At 43.6% G+C, this 24988-nt stretch overlaps 1 protein-coding gene across 4 annotated transcripts in view; it reads left to right on the forward strand.

Annotated features, from left to right (window-relative positions):
- MGLL (monoglyceride lipase) overlaps window positions 1-24988 on the forward strand; it is a 62041-nt gene that overhangs the window by 22797 nt on the left and 14256 nt on the right. For 3 of the 4 annotated variants that reach the window (XM_040076709.2, XM_040076707.2, XM_040076706.2), the window contains exons 4-5: window positions 22631-22767; window positions 24279-24389. In XM_040076709.2, the coding sequence (XP_039932643.1) occupies window positions 22631-22767; window positions 24279-24389 (248 nt within the window). The remainder of the gene's footprint in view (window positions 1-22630; window positions 22768-24278; window positions 24390-24988) is intronic. The other variant, XM_040076705.2, reaches the window with a different exon arrangement.

The raw sequence follows: 24988 nt of genomic DNA on the forward strand, positions 1-24988 counted from the left end.
CTGAAAGCAGAACAATGGAAACACAGTTGTGTTACATAAAGAACTGATGTAACTGAGCCTTGATTCACTGTAAGTTAGAAAGACAATTAACATCTTTTAGGCTCTGTATAATAATCTTTGCACTTAAAGAGGCAACACCAAGGATAAACTCTGATAAAATACAAGTTACAGCCTGAGCTAAATTCCAGTGAGAGCTGAAGGACATAAATGCCTCCACTGCTAAAACTGCTGGTCAGACTAGGAGGTTTAAAGGTTTTCTCCACTATTTTAGCTATTCCAAATCACTTCAGCAGTGTGTTCCCCTTTGTGTCCCTTTGTTTGGATATTTTTGGGTAGTATCAATTATTCAGTTTTGTTAGCACTATAATAGCTGTCTGTTCCCCACCTCATATCATGGCTCTCAGTCGTATGAGCTCAGTGTAGACTTTCTGACCAGGATATTTGTTCTGGTTATGGTATTCTCATGGATAAAATTCCCAATACAGGTACATTATCCATGAGATCATTAATGCAGTTCCACAGTGTGGCAAGTGTGATTTCCCAAATGACTTGGGAAGTTACCAGGGTTGTAGTATGTGTGACTTGACTGATTTGTGTTGTGTCTGTCCTTCAGTCAAAAGAAGGAAAAAGAATTTTCATTTTTATTGCCGACTCCATAGGCACTCACACATGGGCTCTAAATCTTGCCAAAGGCTGCTGTGCATTAGTGTTTCCTCTTATGTAAGGCTTCACCAAAAAGGTGCTTTACAGAGTAACAAACACTGTGCACTCCAATTTATGTCTTAGTGTTGGCTCATGTAAGGTATCTCTGGCTCACTTCTCTCAGTATGTCAAGATTTGAACATTTACTAGTTGGGATATTTCATTGTAATCACGTGACTGCTGGACCTCATAGATATGTATTGATCTTTTCTGTCGTGATAGTGGAAATTGAATTCCAGAAGACTTCTTAACCTCTACCTTACATCTAATATTATTAAATGTCTTTGGTTTGTATCAACCCTGAAAGAGGAAAATGGAATTTCTATGTAATACAGCATTTGTTTCCTGTGGTCTCTTATAAGGTGCTTTTAACTGGCAGGTAACTGTTTCCCATAATTTCTAGGTTTGCTTGGCATGCAGCTTCATGAAGGCAGAATTAAGGCTGCTGGGATGACCTTGCTATTTCTGCAAGTTTAGCTTTTTTGAAACAACATTTCACCTTTTCAACTTCATTTCTGTATTACTATTATTTTATTGTGGTAAGATTCTCATGACAAGAAGAAAGAGACAAACAGATTATTGGCAATCAATTTAGGAAAACTCTCTTAGAAAGAATACCTGTGGCGGATTCATCAAAGTGGAGTGATATTACAGTTCTTCAGTCAACTGCAGATTCCAGCTCCTTTAGTTTTAACACAGTAATTATAGGCTGAGAAAAGCTGAGAGCCAAGGAAAACAAAGATAAAGGATAGAGAAGATGGCTTTGTTTTCTCATACCAAGCATTTTGAGTTGGTAAAGCACATGATGTTCCAGCCATCCCCGTTTCTCTTCCTATAACATCTCATTTGCTGAGATCTAATGCACCATGGTTGCATTGTGTGGCCAGAGCCCAGAAAAAACACAATTCAAAAGTACGTCAACTAATAGCAGTCAGAAACACATTTCTAAGATACAGGGACCACAAAAATGTGGGGGGTTTTGGGTTTGGTGGGGTTTTTTTGTTTTGTTTTGTTTTGGTTTTGTTTTTTGTTTTGTTTGGGTTTGGGTTGTGGGGGTTTTTTTGGTTTTTTTTTTTTTTTTTTTTGTGGGGGGAGGGGTTTTTTTACACTATTTAATCATAATTGAAACTATCCCTCTTTTTCTCTTGGACTTGCTCATGCTACTTACGGGTATTGTGTCTGCCTTACATGAAGATGAGGAGGATGAAATGTTCAGCCCTAAACTGGTGGCAGTTTCTAGCCATCAGATTCACTTCCATCCTGCTTTCTCCAGGAGGAATAAACCCTCTACCTGTTCTGGTACATGAAGACCTTTGACCCTTTCACCCTTTTTGAAGCTGTTGAATTTCCCACTCTCAAGTCATGTTTAATGTCAGATCAAAGCAGAGGGAAAGGTTGCAGCTCTAACAGCTTTTTCATATTCCTTAGATGTTTCTAACTGAAGTTCAGCTTGCTTTGGCAGCCCTAATGCTGCTGCTGCTTTGTGTGTGGTGAGCATTTCTGATGGGTTAGCAGGTCCCTCTCTGACACCCACTGGTGCTTCTCTCCATTAATTTTCTCACTGCTTTCTCTGTTTAATGAAGGATTTATTTGTAAAATGTAGAAAATAGCTGGAGCAGTGATTTTTAAATGCATCAAATATTAGCTGCTTTTGTTTAGGTTTTGTTTTTGTTTTTGGTGGTTTTTTTTTTTTTTTTTTCCTGAATGATTGCTGTGTTGTTCTTGTAACTGTTAAAAGACCATTTTGTTGATGAGAACAGAAGGCTTTTATTTATTCATAGCACTGGGAAGGATTGGTCTACACAGAAAGATTAAAAAGAACTAAACATGGTCAAACTGGGAGGGGGAAATGACCAAGAAGGATGTCAGAATTAATAAGAACAAGAGTTAGGGTAGCACTGCAAGTGTGAAGTAACAGCTCGTGTACATTAGCATGCAAGAATGTTCTGGACAGCAGCATTCCCTGACATTGTGATCGGGCAGGCTTCAGGGCAGTCTCCAGGGATGGAGGCAAAGGCCTTGGCAAATGTTATTTGGAGCTGGTTTGTCCATGGAGAAGCACCACTGCTCTTTGGTGCTGGGTATGGGCCCATTAACCCACGGCAGTCTGCTGTCTCTGCTTCCTTGGGATGAGTCCACTGCATTGGAGCAGGGAAGGTTTGAAGTGCTTTTCTGCTGAGCTGTGGGAAAGAATGGCATTCACTGTTTCCTTTCCTTTGACAGGAGTCTTACCATGGCTTGTAGGCATTTACACTTTTTTCCAGCTGAGAGCTATAGGTTCCTCTAAGCAGGGGACCCCAGAGGAGGTGGCTCTTTGTCCTGGCTGGTCGAGCACTGCCAGTGCTGCTTTATCCCTGTTTTGACTCCCTGCTCAGCACAATCCCAAACCTTTCCCTGCGTTTCCTTCTCCAGATGTTGAACAAAGGTAGCAGTCAGGCTTATCTGCCTTCCAGGCACTGGTGAGGAATGCTACCCATGTAGGGCACACAGGAGCTGAAACTACAGTATGGAATTGCAGGGTGAGAGTTCAGATACTGCAGTACACCATGGAATTCCTTAGACAGTGAGACAACTGTGAGAACCTGGAGAAAAGTCATCCTATAAAGCAAATAAAAAAAAAGTAAGTCAACTTAGTTCTGCCTTCTTTCTCTAACTCAGTTTTGACAGTGGAGATTGTCATGGAAAGAGATGAGCTGGGAGGCTACCCTGCAGCCACCAATGAGCTCCAGGCAAAGTGAAACCATTTGTTTCTAACCCCTAGCTCTTCTGGAATCACTGATCTTGGAACTCCGAATCTCAGAGTAGCAGTGACAGCTTGCTGAGGAAACCAGGTCATTCAGATTTAGCTTCTTTGAAATTATAGGCAAAATTACTGCTGCAGATAAGATGCACTGAACAAGGTCTTAAACACAGTCTTTTGACTGGACAGTCTATTTCCCCATGCTTTCTCCCAGGTTGCTGCATGAGCCTGGGTTCTTTTGGTGGTTGTGAGGAGGTATCTCCCAGAGCAACCACAGCTCATGCAGGAAAACCTCCTCTGGATACACCTCCTATAACATAAAGATCCTGAAATGTGCCCATAATTGTATCATAACACAGTGTAGCCCAAGAGAAGTATCTTGTGGCACAACAGGCAGTTGTAAGCACTTTGAGATGGCCTTTATTAAATGGAGGTTTCACATTATTCTTGTTATTTTTGAGGCATTCTATACAGACTTCTGCAGCCCAGTCTTGCCCTGGTGAAGGATTTCTGCAGTGACTCTGCTGCTTTAGCCCTCACCCTTCATGCACACTGGGATCTTGCAGTCCCAAATCTCTGCAGGCACCACATGCCATCTTTCAGGACAGTTAGAGGTGTTTCCATTTGAGAGGAGCAACTACACACAGAAAGAAAACTCAGGGTGAGTTGTGAAAGCACGTATCTGTGGTATCTCTTGCTCTAGAGGAGGCCACAAGCCAGGACTTGGAAAGGCAAATGCAGCCTTTGTTTTGTTTGTCTTTTGAAGGCAGATGAAACAACACTGTCGGGCCAGGAAGCAGCTAGGCCACAGCAAACTAAAAATCAGGAAACAGTAGGGCTCTACACAGCTGATGTGTCTGATGGATACACAGCAGCATAGTATTTTGCTTTAAATATTTGGATTAGGAAAGGTGCAGGGGATACTCAGGGGTGTTTCCTCTCTACTCCACTTGGGGGGATGAGACTTCATTTGTTTCATGGACTTCCCTGCTGATATAAAAGTGGAGAAAATATAGTCTTGCACCTATCTTTTAGGCGAGCTTGGAAATTTTGAGGACTGAATACACCTTTAGCACGGATGCATAGAAGAAAGAGCATCTGAAATCAGACACGTAGTGTCATCTACTGTGAGCTATGAAAACTTGCCAACCACAACCGGGCTGCTCAAAGCAATCTGTTTGTTTATCTGACCCTGACCAATTACTGTTTTTAAAGTCAGTTTTAATTGTGGTACAGTCAGTGAGGTAAGAGGACAGGTAAGCTCTGTGCTATAACCCAGATGGGATGTGGGAAAAGATAATGCAGGTGGTTCCTTCATTACTGTCCCTATATGTGGACATTGCTAGATGATAATGTTGGGCCGCAGCAAAGGTTGCAAAAGAATGGTTGTGGTTTCCTCAGTTACTCTGCCCCTCCCAACTGCTCAACCATTTCCTCACTGCTTTGTATCCACCCTGGAACAAAAGGTTATTTAATAAACAACATGTCATCCAGTCAGACAGAATCTTTGGCTCAGGCCCTGGCTGAACTTAGCTCACTTGTCATCCAGCAGAGCTGTGGTGTGATCTCTGAGGGAAGCAGAGCTAGGACACATTTTACTCCAGTTATGTCTCATCCACCTTCTGGCATGAGTCATTCTCTTTCCTTACTCCATCAGAAGAAGATGCTGGAGAGCCAGGTCCCCTGGCTTTGTTGCAAGCCCCTTTTATGAAGGAATCCCTTTTGGGGCACACTGGGATCTGAGGGCCTGGCTTTTTACTCCAAACAAAATGGGCCAGGCAACCCACCCCAGTTCTCCTAATTATTCACTGCTTACTAATGAGCACGGGGAGAAATGTTAGTAGGTCATTCCATGAGACAGGACATCTTCTCAGCAGCTGCTTCTTGAACAAAGCCTCACTGTTGGCCTTCACACAAGGAGGCATGAGGCTGGAACAACAGTCCCAGTGAGTGTGGACACAGCAGCAGAAGGAACAAAGTGCCCCCTTCAGAGCACAATGGCTGAGCATGGGACTGTCAGCTCTGCCTGGACTGTGCTCCTCAACCTGCCAGTGTTGTTAACTGTTGACAGACAGCATGACAGAAGAAGGATAGGTCATTCATTCAGGAAACTTAAAAGGCTTTTTTCTTCCCATGAGGGTCGAGTCCTTCTGGTTTCTCTTCCATAGTTCTGACACTCAGAGGAGAGGTACACTCCATGATAAAGAGGAGTGGACCATTGGATTTGTGTGTGGTGCTGATAATGTTGGGTCTAAGTGATAGGCATTTTGAATGAGTGGTCCAAATAATCAGGAATAAAACTTCCTTTTTTTGGACAAAGGTTTCACTTTGGTGAATTTGAGAAACTAAAGGGGTAATAGCCCTGACTGGACTTAGCTCATTTCATCTTATAATCTGTTGGTTTGCTCCTGTTATTTCAAGATTCTGTGTAGTTGTCATAGTTGTCATCTGTACTCAGTCTTTACCTGTGTAAATTAATCCCAAAATCAGGGGTCAAATTCTATGTTCACAGCTGCTCATATAAATCCAGGATAACCCTGTCATTATGTCAGAAAGCAGGTTCAAGCTGCAACTTGTAACTGCATTTTGTATTAGTACAGAAGGGTTGGCTACCTCATGTATTGTTTTCAACAGCTTATTTGCTCTCCTATAACCAGCTCTGCAGGCTGTAGGCATACGTCTGCATGCAAGATGCTTGAGGGTGGAAGGACAAAGATCAGATGGTTACTAGAGCTAAGACTGAGAAAACAGATCCTTTCATGTTGCCATCTCTGTCTGTTATCTGGGGCTACTGGGCAGATGTCAAGCTTGCTTCAAACTTCCCTCCTTTACTGACTTCTGTGACAGGACATTAGTTCATATCATCAGGGACTTTGACCTCAAGAAGCATCAGAGGAATCTGTATTCTTTAAGGGAAAGAATAACAAATCAATGTTGCATATATCAGTGGACCTTTTTCATTAATGGTGTGGATGATGGGATGGAGAGCACTTTCAGACAGTTTTCAGGGTGGAAATTGAGCATATGCTGGAAGGCTGCTATTCACAGGGACCTTGACATGTGGAAGAAAGAGACTGGCAGGAACCTTGTGAAGTTTCAACAAAGGCACTTGGGGAGTTCTGCATCTGTGGTGGAGTAACCCCATTCAGCATTAAAGGCTGGGCACTGAATGAATGGAAAGCAGCTTTGCAGAAAAGGACCTGGGGATCCTTGCGGACAAGCTGAACATAGGTCAACAGTGTGATCTTATGGTGGAGAAGGCCACCCTGTACTGAGCTGTACTAAGGGATTATAGCCAGCAACCAAAGAGAAGAGATTATTCTCTTCCATTCAGCACTTTTGAGACCACATCTGAAACACTGGGTCCAATTTGCTCCCCAGTAAAGTGAAAATATTGACATACTGGACCAAGGCCAGAGGAGGGCTGTCAAAACAGTAAGGGTACTGGAGAACTAGATGTGCGAGGAGAGGCTGATAAAACTGGGCTTATTTAGCTTTAGAAGAGAAGAAAGCTTTAAGAAAGCTTATTTAGGCTTAGAAGAGGGGATCTTATTGCTGTCTACAAGTCTCCAGTGGGAGCATGTGGTGACAGCAGAGCCAGACTCTTGGAGGTGCCCAGTGATGGAATGAGAGGGAAGTGACATGAGTTACAGCACAAGAAATAGAAATTATGTACAAGGAAAAATATTTTCACCATGCGGGCAGTCAAATGTTGGATCAGGACCCAGGGAGGTGGGGACATCTCTAGCCTTGGATATATTTAAAAGCCAGCTCAATAAGGCCCTGAAAAACGTGGTTGTATGGGAAACAGTTTGAGTTAGGGGCTTGAACTAGATAATCACCGTATGTCCCAGCATCAGTTATTTTTTATGAACTGGAGAGCATCCTAGCTGCTAGTATTTGGGATGGTGCTTCCAAAAATAAAACACAGAAGGTTTTGAAATGGGTGGAAAAAAATGAGCTTCTTAAAAGCAGACTCTAATAGTACCTACAGTTAAAAACATCTTCAAGGAGATGCTTTTTGACATTTTTGCACGATGAGAAAAAGAAAGTGTGTTTATTTCCACCTTTACAGGGACAATTTTCCCATAGCAACAGAATTTCATTACTCTGCCTAGCTTTCCTATTGTTTGCTAGATATGTCTAATTTGGATGAAGTTGTTTCAGAAGCTAATTACTGATGATTCCTCATCTACAAATGTATCTTCATACAGGTGTGGACTTTGTCATCCTACTGAGATACAAATGACTGTTCCAAGTTACTGAGCATCCTTTGAAAAGTAAAGGGAAAAAACATAGTTTGTTTATATAACTCTGGTTGGATAAAAACATTATTTGGGTTCCTTCAGTATCTTTTTAGATAGATAACAGGAGTCAAAGGAGCACAGTCCAGCTCAGATTAGTACCTATTTCAGCACTAACTTGGAGAAGAGCCTTATTAAGGATTGTGGTGTGCAAAGAGAGCTCTTATTTGCACAAGCAAAGGCAAAGGACAGGCAGAGTTACAAAGAGAAGTAAAACATATAACCAGTCAATAACTGGCCTGAACCTGCCATTTCATCTTCATTTCTAATGCTCTTTGTGCCTTGCCTACATTGGAAACTGAGAATAAAATCATTCTTGCTGAGCTGAACAGTCACAGTATCAGGGAAAATGATTCACTAAAGCAGAAAAACTTCCCAAAATTTCCAATAAGAGAATGGTTTTTCCTTATAACCTCCTAAAGTCATGGGAAGACTCACTTAAGCTGCATGCATTTGTGTGTTTTGATCAAAAGTGTGGCACTCAGCCTGTTTTTCACCAAAACTTGCTATTAACAGACTCCCTGGGCCTACTCCAGGCATACCTGCCACAGTGTGTGTATTGGCACGGTGTGAAATGCCAGGAGCTGGTGCAAGGTCTCAGCCAGCTCCAGGCTCCTTCTGAGGCATCAGCCTTCCACAGCTTCCTCTTCCTTCATTATGCGAGCTCTTAAGTTCCAGAGCTCCACTTGACAAAATAAAGATGCAGAAGAAGCCCATATACTGCTTTTCATAATTTGCAGTTCTAGTGTTTGTTGTTTGTTTATTTGCTCATTCACAAAGCGTGGTGTGTTGTTCCAGAGCTGGAATGTCCAACTCCAGCTGGTGGATTTTCTCCCTGTTGATTTTCCTGGGAGTAGCTCAATTTGTTACAGACCATGAGCAAACCTTTTAAGGGACTCTCAGAAGTCCTAGAACTGATATGCTTCTTTTTATAACAAACGATATACAGACTTTTTAAAAAACAAAGTGTTCTTCATCAGTGCGTCCAAACAAGTGCATATTGCAGCAACAAGCCCCAGAAGGAAAATAATCAGTGAATGATAGGAAAATTAATCCTTTGTTGTTTCACATATTCAGGTTTTTCCCTCTTCAATAAGTCCAACTGTTGCAGAGAAACAGGTTTGGTTATGCAGTGTATTTAATTTAATAGTGCTTCCCCTACTGCGCTTTCATTTTGAATGTAAAAGAAGTTGTTTATTTGATTATTAAGACATACTTATGTTAGCAGCACGGGCAGGAAGACACTCCCTGCGTTATCTAGGCATTTGTTCCTGCAAACAGGATCCTTCTGTCTTCTTCATAAGAGGTCAAAGATGGGTTTTTAAAGAAGTTTGGTTGCCAGCAAACACTGTTGCTGCTGACCAGGCTGTTCTAGGCTCTTGCTCCTCTGACTCTTTGAAGGTCCTCACTTTTTGTCCCAGTGTATTTCTGCCCACATTAGGCCTGTATGCCAATGTTTTTTCTCTTCTCCATCTATCAGTTACCCACAACACGTTAGTTCAGAGCATTTCTCTTTTGGTTGTCTGTGGAGCCTGGCAGAGCGTTTACATAAACTGCTGTCAGTAACTGATGTCTTTCACTTCTGTACCACACATCTCATGGGCCTTTCCTGGTTCTGCTTCTCCTTTCCTCTTTCAGACATCACCTGGTCTGTACTGAGGGAACAATGTCACCAGCTTTACCTCTCTCCTTCAGGGATGGTGCCAGTCAGTGCGTGCCCATCTCAGCACTGCAGCCCCTCATTTTTTTCAGAATGCCTCTAACATAAAGCCATGTTTATAATGATTCTTATGTAGGTTTTGGAGTTATTTCTCAATTGCTTGAGCCTTAATTGCTTCTGTGCCGCTACACACAGAATACATGCTTGCATCCTCTGAAGGCAGTAGCTAAATGCCACTACCTTCACTAGTACCAGGATTTGACTCATAGGTTTTAAGGTTGTTTTTCCTATTTTAGTAAAAAACTAGCATATCTTGGACTATTATTTTAGAGAATAAAATATAATTTTAATGTTTACAGGGCACAGGGAACTATAAAATCATAGTTGGTGCTTTGGGAAAATTATTTCAGAATTTTAGGAAATTAACCTTAATAATTGAAAGCCTCTGGCAGTGTGATCCTCTTCACTTCTGAGGCCATTGGTAAAGCAAAGCATCTGGTTAACCTCTGTTTCATTCTTCAACCCAGATGAGATTCTCCAGCATCCCAGTAACACTCCTTTTGGCCTTGAGCCTTCTATGGAATAACAAAATGAGGATTGCAAAAAGTCTCACAAAACGTAACGCCATCTGAAGGAATGCTTACCTGAAGGTGTGTGTAGAGCTCCCTTTGAAGTCTTCTGTGCACTCTGGCAGTGAGGGAGGCAACTACTGGGGGGATTTTGATTTTGTTATGTAACAAGACATCAAATAAGAACCCATCAGCCCATATCTGTAAGTAACAGCCAGTCTCAGATGGGAGCGTGTCCTGATCTGTGCCAGCTGTGGCTGAATTTTAGTGACTCTTGCTTATATTGCTGAAAACTTCCCTGGATTTCACATCACTTTAATCTGGCACGTGTTCTGTTATGCTACAGCAATGCTGCAATTTAGCTGTGGGTATCTCTTGCACATCAATCCTGTATGATTCAGATCCGGATGTGGCTCATTCTGCATCACAGGAGCAGACTATGCAAGAAGGTGTTTGGAAACTGCCACTTGGCTCTGCCACAAGTTTGTCTTGGCTCTCAGGAATTACACTTCACCTCAGTGTATCTCAGGTTATTCATGAAAACATCTGAATATGATGTTGACCCACTTCCAGAGAGTTTGCAGTTGAAAAGCCCTGAGCTCCAAGAACGTGAAACCATTACTATAAATGGTTCTTCACTGGCTGAGAGGAAGATTCAGCCAGGGAATAGAGCAGCTTATAATAAAACATCTCGCCAATATTGAAAGGGATGAGGCAGAAAAATAAAAAAGGTTAAATTGCACCTGTATAGCTTTTCCTTATATCCAAATTCTAAGCACGTGCTTTCAGATCTGCTAAGGAATGGGCTGTGGATGGAAAACAAAAAATCAGATGTCAGTCGAACAAGCTGCTTGACTAGTTTGGTAGTGACACGTCCTTTGGTTGAATTTGTCTTCAGGATTGCACCTGGAAACTTGACCACTTCACCAGCAATGCAGAAAAGTTACTGTGTCAGCCATTCTAAGTTATTCTAAGCCTGTGCTCTACTCCACCCTTCATCAGTATTGCTACTTGAATAGGAGAAACCTGTTCTAACCACGAAGTGAGATTTCCCAGAGCATTGAAACTGATGCTACAGAACCTGTCCTGCAGCACTCGAGGGTTAATTTCTCTGAAGATACCATCTGTAGATTCAGTTCATGGGGAGAGCTGTTATACCCACAGCATCTCTAATGCTGGGATTTATTCAGGGCTTGGCAGTACTCTCTAATCTGGGAATTATTGTTTAGCTACAATTTTTTTTTTTTTTTTAAGGTGCTGAATTGTAGATGGTACAAAGACTAATGCTCTCAACTCAGATCTCTTAAAATTGACATTCTCCATGCTACATTTATTTTCTGATTCTGAATTTATCCAAGACAAAGCCTGCTGACAGATCCCAGCAGCTTTTCTAATGCTACAGAGTGGGCAGCCTGACCTGTTGTGGTGCCAAGTTCATGCTCAGCTCAGCAGAGGGCTGGGGGAAGGGAAAGGAGGCAGAGGACACTTGTGAAGTGAGCCTGCCTAATACCACCTGTACTTTTGACTACAGTCCTGTGCCTTTTCATGAACCTTGCACCACTCTTGCCCAGATTTTGTAGAGAACTCTCCCTGAGCTGCAAATACACCCTTGCTGGCTGATTGTGAAGTAGCTCTCGTAGCCCAAAACCAGCTTATGGGTCTGCAACCTTCAACAGCTCAACACTTGTATCTGTGCATTGTTTACTGAACTGTAGACCTGCCAGCCAGGATTCATTGTCTACTGTCACCCAGCCTTGGTTTGAACTGTATAATAGAGCACAGAAAGCAATAATCTGCCTATTTGATCCTGGCTTTTTTGGTAAATATATAAGCAGTAAGAAGAATTTCAGAGTTGCAGTGGGGAGAGTTATAGAGAAAACGGTATGAAGTGGTAAAAAGCAACTGAAACAATAACTCTGAAACCAACCTCTACCGAGAAAGGACAACAGCTTTGCTGCAAGACGAATTTAGGAGAGCTATTTTCTGCCCTGCCACTTCCCTGTGACTTCCCCCATGCACCATCTAAATGCCACTCAGCCATGAGCCAACTGGCAGCATTTATGCTCTCGCACACTGGGAAGGATTGACCCACCCAGGAATGTGCTTTGCCAGACCTGCTTCATCAGGAAGATTTTTCCTTAATTATGTTGCTCCTGGTCAGATCTGTTAGGGTTTGAATGAGCTACAGCTTTGCGCGGATGTACCCTGCTAAAAAAACCCCAAACACGACCAAATTAAAAAGGCGTGCTCTTACTTCAAGTAGTCCACCTGCTGCTCACCCATTGAGCTTGTACAAAGTGGGTATAAAAAACTCTCAGTTCTGGGAGAGTGGTATTTCCTTCGTGCCTTGTCAGGAACAGGGACAAATCCCATCTAATGAGGGTGGCACTGCCATGTGGCAATACGAAGGAGTGAATCAAAACGCGAAAATCTTTTTAACTCTGTGGGAAAGCTACCTTTGGACAGGCTGATTGAGAACTGGAAGAGCAACCCATAGAGAGAGCTGACCCTGAATGAAGGGCCTTGAGATCTCAGGTTTGTTAAGGACCTTTTGGCAGATTAATTGGTAAAACACCTTGCTGGTATCCTAGAACATCACTCTTTTTAGAAACATTATTATTCATTTGCCAGTTGCTTAAAAATTATATAACCAACAGTTCTGTGCCAAGATTGCTTTGGAATAGAGAAATGCTGTATTCTGGCGCCAAGAATCTCACAGACTAAACAGAACCCATTGGGAGCCCTTGCTCTAGATGTGAACTCATGCTTATTTTAACATGTAAATAAATCAGATGAAAAATGGGTCTTCTAAATTCTTTTTTGTTTTGTTATTATTGATGTGGGTCCCCACTGGGTCAACTGCATGGAGGGGAACCTTTTGAAGAGAGCTTGAAAGGAAGTTGTGTCCATCTCCCAAGACATTTGTCCAACAGCATGAAGGGGGTTCTTACACGATCCAGCTTTCATCTTCTTTTCTTCATGATGCCTAAACTACTGTAGGCAGGGAGGAATTAAGTCTGTCTTTCCCAAGATTAATTGATTTGATTGTTTATTCAAGCACAGAACTACCCAAGGCACACATCTGGATTTTGCAATGTAAGCAGCTGGTTGGATGCTGTGGCAGTGTGCAGGGCAAGGCTCCCTGCTCAGCCACTCAGGGAGGGGTCATTCACTTGGAGCACTCTTCAGCAGGCAACACTCAGGAGGGTTGTGCACACTCTCAGGCAGGGCAAACGGAACCATCTTGAAGCAAACAGAAGAGCAAGAAATGAATGGCCTTTGTGTAAGGAAAGAAATGGAAATGTTTTCTAGTTAAACAAGCTGTCATTTAGGACTTAATAGCATGTGTGTGTTGGAGAGCTAGCCCACATGCCAGCTGTGCTTTGGAGTAAATGGGCAGGGAAGGGGAGTGTGCAGTTCCACTCCAGCTCTTGTTTTTTTCATTGAAAATCCTGACATTTTGAATTGGTGCCCCAGCTGTTTTAAAACTGGAACTTGGATCAGAAAGTTAATGCAAGTGGATTTTCATCCTTGTTTTCAGCTAGGAAAAAGTACAGTTTGCACCCTTGTTTTTTAATTTATGGGATTAAAACAAGAGAAGAGAATTATATATGTTTTTAAAGCTAAAATAAAATACCAAGGGAGATACCCCTTGGCTGCTTGCCTCTTCCACTGAAGGTGAAACCCTAGCTACCATTAGATATCTCAAGTCATATGTGGAGACCAGAAAAAAAGCTCTTCTCTGCTCTTAAATCAGCAGCATACAAGTCCAATGACCTTGTGAGACCCTGGATTAACTCCAGCAAAGTCCATGCATTTTTTCTGCAGTATCTGGGCATTGATACTGGTTCTGTGTCATGCCATAATAAGTCTCTGAAGACCAACTCCACTACTAAATAAAGTCACCTTACTGATACTTCAGGAAATTATGTGTTCCTCAGTAAAGAGTGGAAAATCTCAATGCAAAACTGCAAGAATAACTGTTAAAATTATAGTGCCTTATAAAAATTATTATAAGCCCCTAAATAAAATCCCTTAGCACTTGATTAGTCAGTGCCTCTGACTCCTTAGAGCCGCTGTAAGTTGTGCTTCGCTGATATCTTATACTGTGTTGTGACCTTCATCCCATAGGAGAAGAGATAAGACAGGGATCATTTCATTCATCAGCAAAGAAACTCTTTTGCAGAGGAACTCAACAGCTACTCAGCCATCTACAATGGCTTTGTGCAATGTTTTTAAACCACTGACCCCAGTAGCTGGGTAGAAAAGAATTTTTCTGCCAGCTGTCTTCTGTTTTTATGTTCTTAAGGGCTGGCTCGGGAGGTGGCACTGCAGAAGGGGCTGAGGAAGAAAGTGGAATACTGTTGTGAATGTGCTTTGTGGAAGAGGAAGTGGGCTCCTTAGCTTCACCAGCCACGCCACAGCAGCTTCCTGATTTTGTGACAGGAATGACAAAGCTGACCTGCTCCAGGCAGTGTGGGAAGAGATGGTGGCATGTGCAGATTTTCACACTCTCTTCGCCCCTTCATCTCACGGCATCCCAGGAGACACTTAGGTTTCTAGTCTGGCCACAGTGGCTGCTGTTTGTAAATGCAGCTCCTTATTTTGCAACACACTCAGATGGGTTTTTTCAGCATGTTTTCATGAGCAACATAATGTTCCAGGAAGACTTTTAAGGAACTGCAGTTCAGAGCCAAATTCAGCAACAGCATTAGAAATGGGCAAGTCTTCTAAAGCCAAAAGAACTATGTTTGTATCCATTAGAGAAGAATTGGCTCTTAACATTGACACAAACAGTTTGCCTTGTTGGCCAGAATTAACGACTCCTCTGATGTGTACCAGGTCATTTTGTTTGTCATCCCTGGCATACAGAAAAGATTGAAAATGGCTTTAACAAGATGACTGGTTCTCTGCTCCCTAGCAATAAGGCACAAATAATTTTAGTAAAGAAAATTGACTGTTGCTTTTTTTTTCCTAACCAAGACAACAAACAATATATCTCTGTTTGCACTATTCTAAAAATACCTCATCTCTGCAAATGTGTCTCTGATGTGGGAGGAGAATGCTTTCAGTTTGCTGCACTCTTTGTGTGAGGCAAGTGAATAAAAACTACTCAGCAAATGCTGAAAGGAAAATTATTTTCCTAACCTTGGAAGGGAAGAGGGAAGCTGATGGACTTGTGCCCTCGGGACAAGGCTCTCTTTTGGTCAGAGAGGGGCAGAATCCACCTGTAGTTCTTAGTTACATGCTTCATACATAAAACACTCAGGATAAGAGGTAATTCTGTTGGGTACCATATCTAGTGGTTGTATAACGTGCTGTGTGGGAAAACTCAGTGTGTTCACTGCACCTCTGCTGGTGGTGCCAAAGAAGGGATGCCCAAGACTACCCAGATGTTAGGAAGGAAAAGCATATGTTGAGCTGTATTTCACGTTCTCAAAGAATATAAGAGCAGAAGCAGTGGTGGGAGAGGATCATCTCCTTTTAGTTCCTAATGGCTCCCATCTGATGGGAAAGTAACCTTCCTGGAAAAGACCGTAGGCTTGTGTCAAACTGGTTTTTCTTCCAGAGAAAACCAGAGTGTGGGAGAGGATGAGAGTGCACAGCTAAGGCTCAGTCAGGTGGACACTGAGACACTCACCTCCAAGGTTTAGCTACAAACTAAGCACAGCAACTGATCTAGATGGCAGCTTGATCAGAGTCAGGGGACCGTGACCCATGTCCTAAATCCTGGAACGGCTTACCCTGCTTTCTCCTGGCTCATGTGTCTCTGTCCTGGTGTCAACGCTCTCCACAAGCAGCAAAATGAAGAGTAGGTACAGATAGAGGGCAGAAATTTCATAGTGCCCTCTGTGCATCAGACTTGATTTCATTGAAGAATGGAAAGAAATTGGGGAAATCAACCCAGAACAAGAACCCTCACTGGGATAAGTCTGTTCTGAGGCCAAGAAAGATGCTTTGATGAGTAGGAATCTGCAGGGTGATCTCTGGGGTGCTTCCTCTGTGTATTTATTCTGCCAGTGGACCATTTGCTTTACATGTTACTGACAATATAGGCACAGTCTGTTGACTTTTCCAGATGTTGACTGTCCTGATTTGAAGCTTCTTCCTGTTGTTTTAGTTGTGTTTGTGTCTGAATGGTGGGTTAGATGTACTGCTTGTTAAACAAATAATTGAACATTGAGAGCTTTGAAATCCAGTATGTTTAATTAATGAGCTTTGCTCACTTGATGAAAAAGATGTGTACTTAAATCATTACAAAACAAGTGTAGTTTTGTCAGTAGTGAACTGTCATGGTAATTTGAAGTGTTTACTAGTTCATTAATAATTTCTTCATTAAACCTTAAAAAGTCACCAAGCAGAAAATCAATGCTTCACAGATTTGCTGTGTTGCCTTGTGTTGTATTGTCTCCCCCAAATTCTCCATCTATGTGCTTTCTCCAAACTCCTCCTCTGCAAAACAAAGCTGCCTTATATGCTGGGATTAGAGTTAAGTATTACTTTTCAATCTTGCTGTACCTTGGACCAAGGTCTGTGGTGATGCCCTGTGGTGCTAGTGCTGTACCAGTGCCAAAAAAAAAAAAAAAAAAAAAAAAAAAAAAAAAAAAAAAAAAAAAAAGGCAGTCCTTGCTCAGAGGAGTTTTAGAGTTTAAGTAGAGCTCATAAATACAGGCATCAGCTGCAATGCCTTGTGACACACTTCATTAACTGCTGCACTGGCTGCTAAAGCTGAAACACTTGGGAAAACATTATCTGCTGCATCTTGTACTTTAAGTGTTATCTCCAAGTCTGAATGCCTTCTGTAAGGGCAGAGAGGAAAGCAGAGGCAGGTGGCAAGAGTCACTGTCTCCCAGTCCATGAGGTCTGGGTATTAAAATGAGCTGCTGAAGTGGTTCTTTCCCATCACACCAGGGTCTCAGGATAGGTTGGGGGCCACCATAGTGAGGTGCCCGCCTGAGCAAGCTGCCACAAGCTCAGGGGTTGGGAGAGGGTTTAGGCTGGCACATTAGACCTTGTGCACCAGAAGAACCATCCACATTTCTGTCACTGGTATCTCCCCTCTGTGGGCTCCAGACCCAGCATCATTCCTCTGTGTGGGCCACCTGCAGAGGGAAAGCATCTATGAAAATTTTTAATTACGTGGGTTTTTTCCTAAACCAGATAGCTGAACAGCAAGCAGGACACAAGCAGGACACACATTCTCATGTCTCTTACCAGCAGCATGACCTGTCATAGGGTGAGAGCAAAAACGGGTGAGGTAAGCTCACCTTCCCACATCACAGTGTCCAACACTGGTGGGAGCTCCATTCCATCTCTAATTCTGGGCAGAAAATAGAAGCAGAGGACTTCAGGAATAAAACAAATCTTTCCAAAAGCTAACAAACACACAATAGCTTCTTTTCCAAAACCCATTTGGGCATTTGCTTCAAATGGACCTGTCAGATTCCAACAAGCTTATTTATTAAAAAAGCAGTGAAAGAAAAGGGTCTCCAACCTGAGCTTGCCTATGGGCTCTAACAAAAATCCTTCCTCTGCACACCACTGTCTGTGCTGTAACTAGCTGCTGCCCACTGCTGCTGCAGTTCCAGTGCTAAAGCAGCAAAATCAACTTTTCTGGCCTACAACAGCTCTTTGGGAATTGAATCATATCATGCTCCAGCTCATTAAATCAAACGCTCCAGCACCGAGCCTTGCCAATGGCCCCTCTGCCATCATTAAGACATTTTTCCACTGTGGGACTCTGTGGTACTGGAGCTGCTCCTCAGCTGTGTCTGGGAATCACTGACTTCACAGTGGTAGCACTTCTCACCTTTAACAACTGAAAACTCCTGACACTCCTGTGTTAGTACCATTGCAATTCAAAACTTGTTTGTGCTGAAGGAGTGGTAAGCCTGGAATTTCTGACCGAACCCCTGGCTCCGCCTGTTCCTGATTCTCCCACTCTAAAATCCTGGAGTTATGCCTCTAGAGAGGAAAACAGATAGTGTTGATGCATCCTGAGGAAGGAATCAAGCCCTGCATTTCTCCTGATGGTTTCTACTATCAGGTGGCCAGGGAGAACATCTCACCCTACAGTGGTGGTGTTCTCACTACAGTAAAAATGGATCCAAATCATCCCCTTTCCCCCAAAGCTGGAAACAGCAAAATATGTGAAAAGCCAAGATACAAATTCTTCCTGACAATTACTGTTCTCTAGGCAGATTTCTCCTGTCCTCTCTCTTTCTTTTATGGATTTTCCATAATAAATAGGGGACAAAGGCTAAAAAAAACAACAAGGTGCATAATTTCTGCTTTCCCGTGACTGTAAGCTTTAAGGAACAGCACTGAAATCGGTGAATTTATAGCACCATAGCTGAACTCAATTTTTGACCTGCATTCCCATCACCTCATTTTCTGTAGCAAAATGTTCCTGCTGAAGGTTGGAGGGTCAATTCAGTCCTCACCTGAGCATCCAGGGTGAGGCTCCACTTCTGTCAGGAGGGTTGAGCACTTGGAAAGAGAAACAAATATGTATAATGTATGGCTTTTGTAAAAGTTAGTGTCTAGAAAAAAACCAGTGCAAGTAGCAGAGGGTGGACACGGTGTGCTGCCACACTCAGCCATCCCCGCAGTGCCTCCGAGGGCTGGCTGCTGAGGCACCCCACAGTGTGCAGGGACAGGTACTGCCAAGCTCTCGTCTCTGCCTAATATTCTGCTTGTCTTCTTTACTGCATTTAAGGACGGATTTCTTCAGCTCTGATGTGGCCCCACAGCCCCAGCAAAAAAGCATCATGCTACTGGAGATTCAGCGCAGGTCCCCTCATCAGAATGAGCCTGACCAACAAGCCCAGAGATGCTTGTTTCTTCAGGCAGTTCCCATTTGGCTTTTAATGAAAAGAAAGGAGTGTCAGATTTGACTGTGCTTTTTATTTACATGTCTTTCAGTGTATCGCCAATCTGACCAGGATATAACCTTTTTTGAGGCATGTGAGCCAATGTCAGCTGAAGACCCTGGCTGCTTTGGAGTGGTTTTCAAAAGCAAGCCCCACAGCATAAGAGGATATGGGATTTGAGGAATGAAGGGACTTGTAGAAGTATGCATTTCCAGGGTCACAGGATCTGTTATACAGGCAGAATCATACCTATATGGTTATAACAGACTCCCCAGAGACCTCACACTCTCAAATACTCTATCCCTGAACTCACAGCTTTGTCTCCCTGTGCAGCCTGTCAGTATTATTTTATCCAGAGAGATGTGTAGTTTTGGAGGATCTATAATCATAAGTGGAATCATGCTCTGAAGTCATGCTTTCTGACAGGACTAAGTAGTTGTTCTTGACTCCAGTGGCAGAGCCGCAGTCTGAGCATACTTATGCCGAAAATAGAAAGAAGAAATTAATAACTATGACATATTGGGCCACATCATTGCAGCCTTTATTCAGATTTCGCTTGAGCAAAGTATGTTATTTTGCATGTGTGGTGTGTTTGGTTGGAAATGGATGCTTAAACCTCCTAATTCTAGATTTGCAGCTTGAAAATACGTGGTTTGGATTCTCACTTTTAAAGACTCATGGAAAGGGTGCCTGTAGTTAGGTCAGTACACACAACCTGAAATAATCACTGAGCTACTGCACAATAACAGTACTCGCAGTGAAGCACACAAGCTGGGTGTGAAGCCAGATAGATGTGAAACAGTTTAAAAGCTTTTGGCCACTGAGCGTGCCGTGAGGATGTGCACCAGCAGTCACAGCTCTGTGCACTGCACCTCACACTGCCCTGTTGAAACCAGGGGCCCCTGTGGGAGTGCTGAGATGAAGAGCTCATGGAGCTGTGATTCTTGGGGCTCGTCTCTGTTGTCACCCTTGGCATTGTGTCACTTGGATGTGGAGCAGTTTCTGGTTAGTTCCAGTTGCTGGGGGAAGATGGGTCCCCTCTTCTTGCACCCACTGTTTTGGTACTGGGACTGTGGAATCACTACACCAGATTCATTCCCAGCAAAACCCAAAGCTAATAGCTTTACATCAAGGATAAACCTGACCTTTCATTCTTACTAGCTCTAAAGGCAAAAGATCTGAGAAAAACACATCAATAGTCTTGCCTGTATTGATGTTTGGTTGTGTGAATATCTTTCATCTGATAGAAGGGGTCTTAGTTCTTCATCCTGAAGCTTTGTCAGCTAGGGGATTCAAACTTGCAATATACTCATTCACTGGGGGAACAAGTTTGGTTTCTTGGAGGGGAAGAATGGAAAACAGTAAAATAAAAGACCATGACCTATCAATGCCTCTTGGCTAACCTTGTGCAAGGGGCAGGGGTAGTATCAAAACAAAGAACTGCATGGCTTTCCTGTCCCACATGTGCAGACAAACTGCTGCTCAGGCTTTGCTCTGTGCCATCTGAGTGGAGAACGGGGGTTTAGTATTTAAAACCAGGGTTAAAAGGGGGTTATTAATAAAAAAACCCAAACCCTGGAAAAATTCAAAGAGGAACTTGTCACAGCATTGCACATGTATTTCTTGGATTCCACAGTCATTACTTTGACTGTTTCGAGCAGTGTCACTCTTATGTGGTAGGAGCGGGGGAAATTCTCCACACTGAGAGCCAAGGAGGCTTTCCAGACCTGCCTCTGTCTTGTCCAAAAATAGACCAAAAGGACTCGCAGTTCCAGAGCAAGGTGTCATGGCCCATTTACAGACCTGGGCCATGGGGGTTTGCTGTCTCTACCTGCTCAGCTGTCTGAGCACTGGAGAGGAGAGACTAGAAGCAAGTGAGGCAGCACTGGAGAAAAAGAAACCTGAAGTGCAGAAGTCTGTTAGGGAAAATGTTCCTCTCTCTGGACTGTTCAACTCATATTAACTACATTTGGAGTTCAATACTAGGCAGAGATAACACATTTGAGGACCATAAAGTGAGTGGACTGGATGTGTATAAAAGTTGTAAAAAACTCACTTTCCATCTGCAGCAAAAACCAGTTTGAAGTTAATAGTTTTCCTAGCCACACACATGATTTCCCTTCTGGATATTATAATAGCTCGTATTTTAATTTGCTCTTTGATTTGTTTCTGGTCACCGATCCATGGAGGATGCTTGCTGTAGCATATTTTGGCAGGAATTGGAGTGTGAGCGTGGAAAGCAGAACGGGTAATACATTATTTATAATTGATCAGCATGACATATATGGGTTTTTTTGACAGCCAGCATAGCTGATTGCAGCCTTCACTGCCAAAAAACCAGCCACAGAGATCACCTGACAGGACAAAAAACAACCAGGTTTGGGGTTCAGTTTTTCCTAGATGGAGTGAATTTAGTCCAGCTTTTTGTTAGAAGTTCTGCCTAATTTGCAAGGTGATGTTTTTGGGTGGCTTACAAGAAAGTTGAGACCTAGTGATTTCCACTGGTATGACCACTTCCAGCAGATGTAACTACCTTTGTGGCTGCATCAGCAGTGCTCTTCTTTGCTGATCACTGGAAGGGGAACCATCCAGAGGGGAACCATTATCAGCTTCACCTCCTTTAACAAGTCATTGTCCCTTTGTGTCTATAAATGTGCCTCAGTGCCCACTGGAGAAGGCCTAAGGAGACACTCTGCAGGAGGGAGATGTTTAACACCCCCTATACCCTAACCCATAGGGTGGGATGTGTTTTCCCCTTCACAATTTTCCTTAACAACCTGCACGGAACAGAAACAAGCAAAGGGGCTGTTTCTAAGGTCAAATCCTATTTGTGATAGATAATAACATGCATGTGTGCTAAGGTAAGCATGCAAACTGCTTCCCCAAGGTGGTATTAATTTCAAGCCTTTGCAAGCTCAGAATTGCCTGGGGCTGTGTTGGTCGTGATGCTGGCTCCACCTCTGCCGGGATGCCACTGTTCCCATGGCAACTCACCATCTCCCGTTTTAATCTTCCCCTTCCCTGCCATTAGGCAAGATAATTCCCAGATACAGAGTGAGGAAACAGTGGCCAGGTGTGGTACAGTTTGCTTTAACACTTCTTGAGGAGGAGGATGCCACTGCAGGCTGTTACAACCTCATCACTTGACCCCTTACCCCTCACAGAGGAGGTTTCCAACCCACCCTGTGCTGCAGGGTATCAGGAGAAAAAGAACGATTGTGAAGCCTATGCATATTCAGGCCCTGGAAAGGCAGTGTCCATGGTCCCTTAAGTTTATAGCAATTGTATCTAGTCTTCAGAATCTTTCTTGCCAAGATGCTACACAGCAGTTTCAGCTGTACAGTGAGCCACCAGACCCAAAGCATATGATCCCTGAGGCAAATCCCCATTTCCCAGGATACAGTGACCCATCAGCAAGGCAAGACAGCCCTTCCTCACCCTGATGTTGGAGGCTGCAAGAAGTAAATCCGTGCTCTTGGTTTTGAAGAGCAGATAGAAACATGGGGGAATAGAAGTCCAAATTTAGAGGCCCCTTGCAACCCCTTAACATTCTATGATTCTATGATTTTTTTTAAAAAGTCGGATCATGGACAGTATGGCATTTGACAGCTCTGTGCAGTTTCCTTTGCATTTCTGCACCACTTTTTTTGTTGAGATATGACTGCAGGAGAAGGTTGAGTTAGGACAAAAACATTCCAACAGGCTTATTTCTGCCAGGTCCTTTCTTGACTGTAACCACCGCTTCAAATGACTTAGCTGTGTGCTCTCCTTTCCCCCTGCAGTTGGCCATGGGCAAAGCGAGGGTGATCGTATGGTTGTCTCAGATTTCCACGTCTTCATCAGGGACAGCTTGCAGCACATCGATCTCATGAAGAAGGAGCACCCCAAACTGCCTGTTCTCATCCTGGGGCACTCCATGGTAAGCACAGCCCCCTACCTCTCCCAGCAGCACCCAGGACATGTGTCATAGTCTGGTGGTACTCATGTGGATGGCAGGAAATAACTCATTCCACAGCAGGAAAACAAAACTACAAGGAACCTTCCCTTCCACTTCATTCACTGACTGATTTGCCAGCATGCTATAACCCCAAGATCTGCCTTGAGTAAAGACAGTCCTTTACTTTTTACCCCCACTATGGTCCTAATTAGTGCCGTTTGAAACAAGAAGCCTGTTTTTTAACACAACCATTCATTCCCATGGCTATGTGGTAAGTCTCACCAGCTCCCTGCAGCATCGGGCTTCCCCTTTCATTTTAACCAGTAACCAGGAGGTTAAGCCCTCCAAAGCTTTGTGAGTAGCATGGGGATGAAATATGAAAATACCCTGTAGCCTCATTCTGTTACACAACCTAACAGGAAAATGTACCAGGGATTAAGGCTGCAAAAACAAAGGCACTGATTTGGTGAACAGATCTGAAGCCTGATTCTGACAGCCCGAGCCAAATCCCTTTATTCAAGCTACCAGTATTCCCACTGATGTCATTGATCTGCCCTCCCTGCCTTCCTGGAGGAGAGGAAAATGAATAAGTACTTTGGGAGTCAGTCCATGCTCAGATAAATAAGTGCTCTTGCATAAGAAGGCATGGCATGTTCTGAAGGGCTCCCATGCTCCAAAGCTGCTGTAACAAGGAGCAATTTCCCAGTGAAGTCTTTGAGATGCTTCTCACTGCTGCTCCATTTAACAAGCCCCTGGTTCTCCAGCAGTGTGGAAGTTCACCAAATATTTCCCTTGGCAACTAATCCTCTGCAAACTTTCCCAAGCTAGCCCACTGGATCCCTTCCATCTCTACCCGTTGCCATCAGCTCCTGTCTTCATGCGGGATGGCTTAGCCTGGCTCTTATTCAGCTCCAGACCACAGGCTGGGTGTTTGCTGCCAGGCCCTTGGCACAACATTGTGGGGCTGGAGGGGCTGGGGACACTGAAGAGGAGAATATTTAATTCCCATTAATTAGTGAAGGTTTTCACATGCCAGTGGCAGCATTGCTGTTGCTCAGGTTACCAGTGGCACAGCAAAGAGCAAGCCCGGCTTCACAGCATCTTCCCTATGCCGTCTGTCAAGCTGATAAACCTCAACTTACTTTTTGAGTCCCACCTGAGCTACCACTTCAGACTTCTTCTTAATTCTTAGTCCTTTTAAGTAAGGAGTACACAAGGCATCCCAGGGAGCTGATGGACATTGCATGGAGAGTAGAGTTCAGTGTGACATGAGGGTTTATAGCATGAGACAGAAACCAGATCTCTTCTCCCCCACAAAAACCAGACACTTCCAGTGCTTCTACTCCTCCAGCGTTCCTTGGTGACCACACTGCACTCTCAGTGGGGCAGAAGTAATTGCTTGCTTGGATTAAACCCCTTCCAGTAACAGGATTACTATACAAACAAGATGTTGGCACCTGTATTAAGCTGTGGGCTGTTATTTTGCATTGCAGGGGGGAGCCATCTCCATTCTGACAGCTAGTGAGCGACCCAGTGAGTTTTCAGGCATGCTGTTAATCTCTCCTTTAGTGGTAGCCAGCCCAGAAGTCGCTACTCCCATCAAGGTAAGAGCAAACCCACGCTGCACATGGTCACCTTGCTCTTCTGCAGAAAGAAAAGTGTTAAGACCGCTGGCCTTGAAATGCAAAACCCTGCTGGGATCTGAGCCACCCAGATGCCAGTCAATACTTTTCTTCTAAGTACCTCCCCCACAGTTCCACCTACTTTTCAGAGGGGAAGTGAATCCTGAACCTGTCCAGAAAAACCTATTTAAGCAAGAGCTGGGTACTGGTGGCAGCAGACTGTGCTTTCTTCACCTCACCCTGTGGCAGCCCACACAATGCCTTCCTTTCCCTTCCTCTCCTACAGCTTTCTTCCTGACTCATGCAGAGTCTGGTATAGTTGCAACACAGGCTGCTGGCTAAGTCAGGCCAGGGTTATTTTTGGCATTTGGGGGATGACCAATTTCTGAACAGAACTAGAGCTCCCGAGTCCCAGAAATCTTTTATGAGCCTCAAAAGAGGCTTCCAGCTAAAGCATCACCTCCCCAGCTGCATCCCCTTTGGCTTGGGACCATTACTGGTTCTTGTCCAGACCATCTCTTTTGGTTTGCATTTAGGCTTTATCCTCCCTCCCATTCACACCTGCTCGCCAGAGCTGTTTC

Source organism: Hirundo rustica, chromosome 12 (assembly GCF_015227805.2).
Source record: "Hirundo rustica isolate bHirRus1 chromosome 12, bHirRus1.pri.v3, whole genome shotgun sequence".
Lineage (NCBI taxonomy): Eukaryota > Metazoa > Chordata > Aves > Passeriformes > Hirundinidae > Hirundo > Hirundo rustica.